The following is a 6,000-nucleotide window of genomic DNA, read 5'->3' as shown; positions in this document are numbered from 1 at the left end:
AATCACGGACTTACAGGCTCTCCAGTTGAGGTTGGGGTTTACTTTTCAAATGCTCTTAGCAATATGGATATAAGATTAGAGAAGCTGATGACTGAATTTGGGATTTCAGAAAAGATATAACAGAAAAGCAAAGGACCGAGGAAGAAAAAGAGGCAAGAAAAAGAGCAAGACAATTCTTAAAGTCCTGGTAGAATTTAGGTTGAATAGGGAAAGAAAGACAATCAAAGCTGCTAAGAGTTTGGGGAAATGAGGCTGAATCTGACCTCCCACCGATCAATAGGGCCAAGGGAGTCAATGCTAGGTTTGGCTCAAGCCTAGGTCATACACTCCATTCCTGAGCTGGAGGAGACTTCCAGGCTAGAGTAGGAAAGAATGGTTACCCAGAAGGAAATTCAGATATGCTACCATAAAAAGAGTGAATAGATGCTTTATAACAGAGACTGCTGGTTTCCTACAATAGTCTTCATTTCTTCCAGAGTAAGGGAACCCCTAGTTTTTAGGGGGTGGCATAATGATGGCATTTTCTAGTCTCCTGTAGCTAGGATGGCCACATAAGTAAGGACCTGATCAAAGGGATGTGGAGAGAAGTGGTGCGTGCACTTTCTGGACTATGCCCTTAAAGTAAAGGGGATGTCATTGCGTTTCCCTTTACTCCTTTTGTGCCTGCTGGAATGTGGTTTGTGGTGCTTAGCCAACGTGGACCATGAGGAAGAGATTACACCCTAGGGAGAAGAGGACCACAGAAGGAGCCTGCCATCCCTGGATGAGCTCATGGAGCCTTCATCTTCCCACATGAGGGATAATTACACTGCATTTTTCTAAAGCCACTTGGAATGTGGTTCTGTGTTACAAGCAGCTGGACCTGTATTTCAACTAATTTAAATGTCTAATAAAAAAGACATGCTGGGAATATAAATGACCATAACATAAGACAGAAAGTAGTAAGCAATAAACAGAGGCACAGGTAAAAAGGATACAGAGAAGAATCACCTCAAGACGCAATGTGAGCTTTCAAAAGAGATTAAAGTTTCTGATCAGTGACAGGCCACAGACTGTCCATAGGTGGTGGAATGCAGGCCAGGGAATGTGCCTCAACATCTGATTCCAGACGGGCTGACGGCAGTGGCAATGGTGATTGGAGCATGACAGTGACAACTGGCCCATGCATCCAACTCACCCAGGCAACATTTGATACCAAGCAATGACTTGGTATACTTACTTAAATTAGTTCTGGTTTGGGTTGATACTTCTTGACAATAATTATAGAAATTCAGAAATTTAGGGGTGGAAGAAATCCTAGCGACTAGAAAATCTTCTGCTCCAATACCCTTAAAAAAAAAAATAATTACAGTGACGCTAAGTAAGTCTGGCACATAGCCAGTAGAACCCAGGCCTTCTAACTCCCAGGTCAGTGAGGGCTGAGGGCTTCTATATATTTAATTTGTAAAGAATCCCTGTGAAGATTTCTTCTCCAGCAAAATTGTAACTTCAGGTTGCTACCTGCAATGCCTTTTATTTTTCCATGAACAAACCTTGCATTGGCATAGCAATCTTTAGCTTTCAGAATACTTTCACATTTTTTCTCATTTGATCCTGACAATAATCCTATGCGGTGAGGTGAGGTAATTGAAGCTGAAAGTCTTCAAGAGACCCTCCGACAATGAAGATCTATTAATCGGCAAAGGGAGTTGCGTATGATGCTCTTACTAATCATCCACTAATTTTCCTAATTGTCATTTTTCCAGCCTTTCTGACTCTTACTTTATTGAGGAAAAATATTGTGTGCTGCCTTGTGATGAAATTGGAGTAAACCTCAGACAACAAGTTATTCAGGGTGGTCTTTGTTATTTGGACCTGCATTGTCCAATAGGTAGCCTCTATCCACATGCGGACTATTTAGATTTAATTAAAATTAAGTACAATTTAAAACTCAGTTCTCAGTCACACTAGTCTCATTTCAAGTGCTCGGCCACCGGCTACTCTACTGGACGCTACTGATATAGAACATTTCCATCATGTCAGAAAGTTCTATGGGACAGCCTAGAGATCTAAGAGACACGTCTCTCTTCCACCAATACTCAATCTTGCCCTCTGTGCATAATCCAAGCCCAAAGACTGGTCCCCAAGCTCTCCCACTTCCTAAAGGAGATTTTAAAAGCGGTAACGACAACAGAAATCGTTTGGCCTAGTTCAGCTAAGAAAGGGACGTGGCAATAAAAGTCCAAGATTCTTCCACAAAAGTCAGTACAGCAAGTGGGCGGTGAAAAGGTGCCCGCGACCCAGACGTGGAGGTGGAAGGAGAGGCAAACGGGCGGGGCTGAACGCGGCGCGCGCCGGGCGGGCGCAGTCTCGAGGCCGGGGGCGGGGCCGCGCGCGGCGGGCCGGGGAGGAGGGGGAGCACAGCGGCCCGCGCGCCAGCCTAGCCGTGCGTGCTCACGTGACAGGTCCGCGAGGTCCCGCTCGCGCAGTAGTCTGGGCGAGCGAAGATGGCGGCCGAGAGGGAACCTCCTCCGCTGGGGGTCGGGAAAGCCACCGACTTTGAGGAACTGGAGGACGGAGAGGACCTGTTCACCAGCACTGTCTCCACCTTAGAGGTGAGACCGCGTCGCCGTGGGTGCTGCGCTCCGTCGCTGCCGCGCGTCTCACCTTTCGGTGCCTTTGCCGTGCCCCGACTTGTCCCTCCCCACCCCCTGGGATTTGCAAGGACCTGGTTGGGGCGACACCTGTGACGCGGGCCCCACCTCGGGGACCTGTCATTGGGCTGGAGTTGGCCTGGGCGGCTAGGCCTGCTTAAGAGAGCAAACTGCGGGCCGGGGGGCTGACCTGAACCCCTGAGGGGCCGGGACCGGACAGAGCATCGCAGTGCCCTTTCTCCGTTCAGCTGGCCCTCGTCAGTGTCACTTGCACCTCTTCTTCCAGTGCAGAGAAGGTTTTGCTCTGGGTCCCCGCAAACCTCACCGCGCTGCCGGGCGACCTCCGCAGCCCCTTTTAAGAGGTGCTTGCTTTTCCCTTCCCAAGGAAGGGTGTGCCTCCGAAAGGGGAGAGCAGTGAAGAGAGTGCTCAGTGGCCGAGGCGCTGGAGGGAACGTGTGGATGCACTTTTCCCGGTCCTGGCCCTTCATGGACTGCTAGTTCCCCTTGAGGGAGGTACCTGTTTTGGACTGTTAAATAGGTAAATGCATTTGACCGGTCTTGCTTGTCTTCTTTAGTTCTTAAGCTTTTTAAGGAACATAGTGTTGATAAAATATACAGTTGAAGGGAGGGAATAGTTCAGGAAACTGCTGGGCGGTGGGGGAGGTTTTTTTTTTTTTTAAGTTACCAGAGGAGAAATAAAAACAGATCCTCACTCCTTTTTCCTCTTTTCTCGCATGATCAGCGATCTCTGAAGCTAAGTCTTCCTGTTTTTGTCAAAGGAAACGCCCTCTATGAACTTAACTGTATTGGGCCTCCTGTATCCAGTTCATATTTGAATTGCTTTGCCTTTGATGAGCGCACACACACCTCATAGCCCAACTTTAAGTGTGTGTATGTGTATTAAAATATAAGCACATTTCCCAGAGAATTATCTTGGGCTGTACTTCTTTATAAACTGCTTTTCAGTAGGCTTTCCTAGCTTGTTGAACTCTGCAGCAAATCAATTGGAAATTACTGTAAAATATCCATTATTTGGCATTCACTTAGCTGAAACTGGAACTTCCGGCACCCGTTTTCGGTACTGACCACATTCTGCTAATTGTATATGCAGGTTCCTGCCCAAACCCCACCTGTCCTCAGGATTATATGCTGCTTGGGCCTAGGGATAGTGCCTTGATCATCTTTGTTTCCTCACAAAATCTTGACCATTGATTGTATTTAGCAAATGTTTGCTGAATTAATTGTCAAAACCAGCATCCCCTAAGAATTAGTAAAAATTATCTTGCACAGCAAATTACATTTTGGGGCCAATATCCTTGTAGTCCTTTATGTATCCTCTACAGCTACCTTAACACGTACTGAAAGTTAGTGTCTATGCATAATCCTAAGACCTGTATTCCTTGTGAGAGCTACAAAGGTTTTCCACCAGCAAGGATCAGAATAAACTTAATTAACATAGTTTAAACTAGAATATTGTGAACACTAAGCATTCTGTTTAATTGAAGTCTTTTAAAGTTGAGTAAAAGGAACTATAACTTATATTTCCCATTTGGATGGGACTTTTTAATAAGGTATTTGACTTTTCAGTAGAAGTCTACAGAATATTGAGTATGAATAAATTTATTTTGGTTACTGCATTATGAAAACTTTTAAAAAAGTTGGTTCTGATTGTTCATCTAAACCCCTTATTTCGTGAGACTCAGGGTATTAATTTTAAGGTAGTATAACTGTGAGACTTAAAAATTCAGAATTTTTTTTTTTGCTTTTCAAACTATTTGGGGAAGGATAGGTAGCAGCATTTATTAGTATACAAAAGCTGCTCTAAAGGAATGTTTTTTCAGTATGCCCCTTTTCTTTTGAATAGTGCTTCTAAAACTTCAGTGTGTAGGGGAAACCATAGGATTCTTGTTTAAAATGCAGATGCCTTTGCCTCACTAGAATCTGCATGTTTTATAAGTGTTCTAGATCATTATTTTTAAACATTATATATAAGTTACCTAGAGATCTTGTTAAAGCAAATTCTGATTCTGTAGGTCTCAGATAAGCCAAATTCTGCATTTTTAACAAACTCCTCATGACATTGCTTCTAGTCCCAAGGACAACAATGAGTTGCAAAGCCCCAGGTGATTCTGATACAGGTCATCTGCTTTGAATAGTTCTTACCTAAGCCGTAAATTGTAAGAAAGGCATAAAAATTAATGTCTTTCTATTTAAAAAAAAAGTAAGTCAGAGTTTTAAAAATATTATGCATGTAGAAACTTTTTCATTTGAGGGCATTTGGAGGAAAAAAATCAGTTGAAATCCATATAAGTGAAAATCAAATTATACACAGCTTCCATGTCATAATTGTTAAGCTTGTAATGACTATACAACTTAGTGTATATGTATGCTATGAGTATGTTTTTATCCCAATATTAAACTTTCCTTTCAAAATTAAGAACAGTCACATAAAGCTATGTTCAGTAGCTAAAGCATATTTAAAACCCCTACTGTATGTTTCTGTTGTGACTATGAAACAGAGTGGAGAAGGGCTGGCATGGGGGCAGGGAAGGGACTGAAAAGGGAAAATATCTGGCAAAAGCTTGTTCTTCTTTTGTACCTGAGAGGCTTTACATTGTTTAGGAATACCACTTTTACTGCCTTTTTTTTTTTTTTTTAATGATATAGTCCTAAGCTTAAAAGATGCTTGCCCTAAGGCAGCATGAAGTAGTAAGACAACACCTTAAAAAGGTCAGGAAATTTCTATTATATGCCTGTTCTTTTTTTTTTCTTTATTGGATTATAGTTGATTTACAGTGTTGTGTTAGTTTCACCTGTTCTTTTTTTAAACAGCTTTATTGAGTTATAATTCACGTACCATATAACTCACGCATTTAATATGTACAATTTTATGGGTTTTAGTATATTCACAGATACTACAACATTTTCATCACCTCAGAAAGAAACCTCGTACCCTCTCACCTCCGTCCCCATTCCCTAAACTCCTCTGCTCCCAACCTTAGGCAACTACTAATTCACTTTCTGTCTCTATAGACGTCCCTATTCTAGACTTTATATGAATGAAATCATGTAACATGTGGTCTTTTGTGACTGACTTCTTTCACTTGGCATAATGTTTTCAAAGTCTATACTTAATTCTTTTTTATGCCTGAGTAATAATCCATTGTATGGCTATACCACATTTTGTTTATCCATTTTGTCATTCATTGGACATTTGCATTGTTTCCCCATTTTGACTATTATAAATAATGCTGCAATAAACATTTGTGTACAAGTGGAATTGCTGGGTTATATGGTGACTCTCCATTTAATCATTTGAAGAATTGCTGGAGTGGTTTCCCAAAATGGCCACACCATTTTACATTCC

The 6,000-nt window shown here is 42.3% G+C and overlaps 1 protein-coding gene across 1 annotated transcript in view; it reads left to right on the top strand.

Moving 5' to 3' along the window:
* The first annotated feature begins 2,441 nt into the window (after positions 1 to 2,441).
* The window catches only part of SNX2 (sorting nexin 2), a 57,518-nt gene continuing 53,959 nt past the window's right edge, over positions 2,442 to 6,000 (top strand). Inside the window, exon 1 of the mRNA XM_060008959.1 lies at positions 2,442 to 2,594. Coding sequence (XP_059864942.1) covers positions 2,487 to 2,594 — 108 coding nt within the window. The 5' untranslated portion in view covers positions 2,442 to 2,486. The remainder of the gene's footprint in view (positions 2,595 to 6,000) is intronic.

The sequence above is a fragment of the Delphinus delphis genome, chromosome 3 (genome assembly GCF_949987515.2).
Source record: "Delphinus delphis chromosome 3, mDelDel1.2, whole genome shotgun sequence".
Taxonomy (NCBI): Eukaryota; Metazoa; Chordata; class Mammalia; order Artiodactyla; family Delphinidae; genus Delphinus; species Delphinus delphis.
The sequence above is the reverse complement of the archived record's forward strand: the minus strand, read 5'-3'. Positions and strand labels throughout refer to the sequence as shown.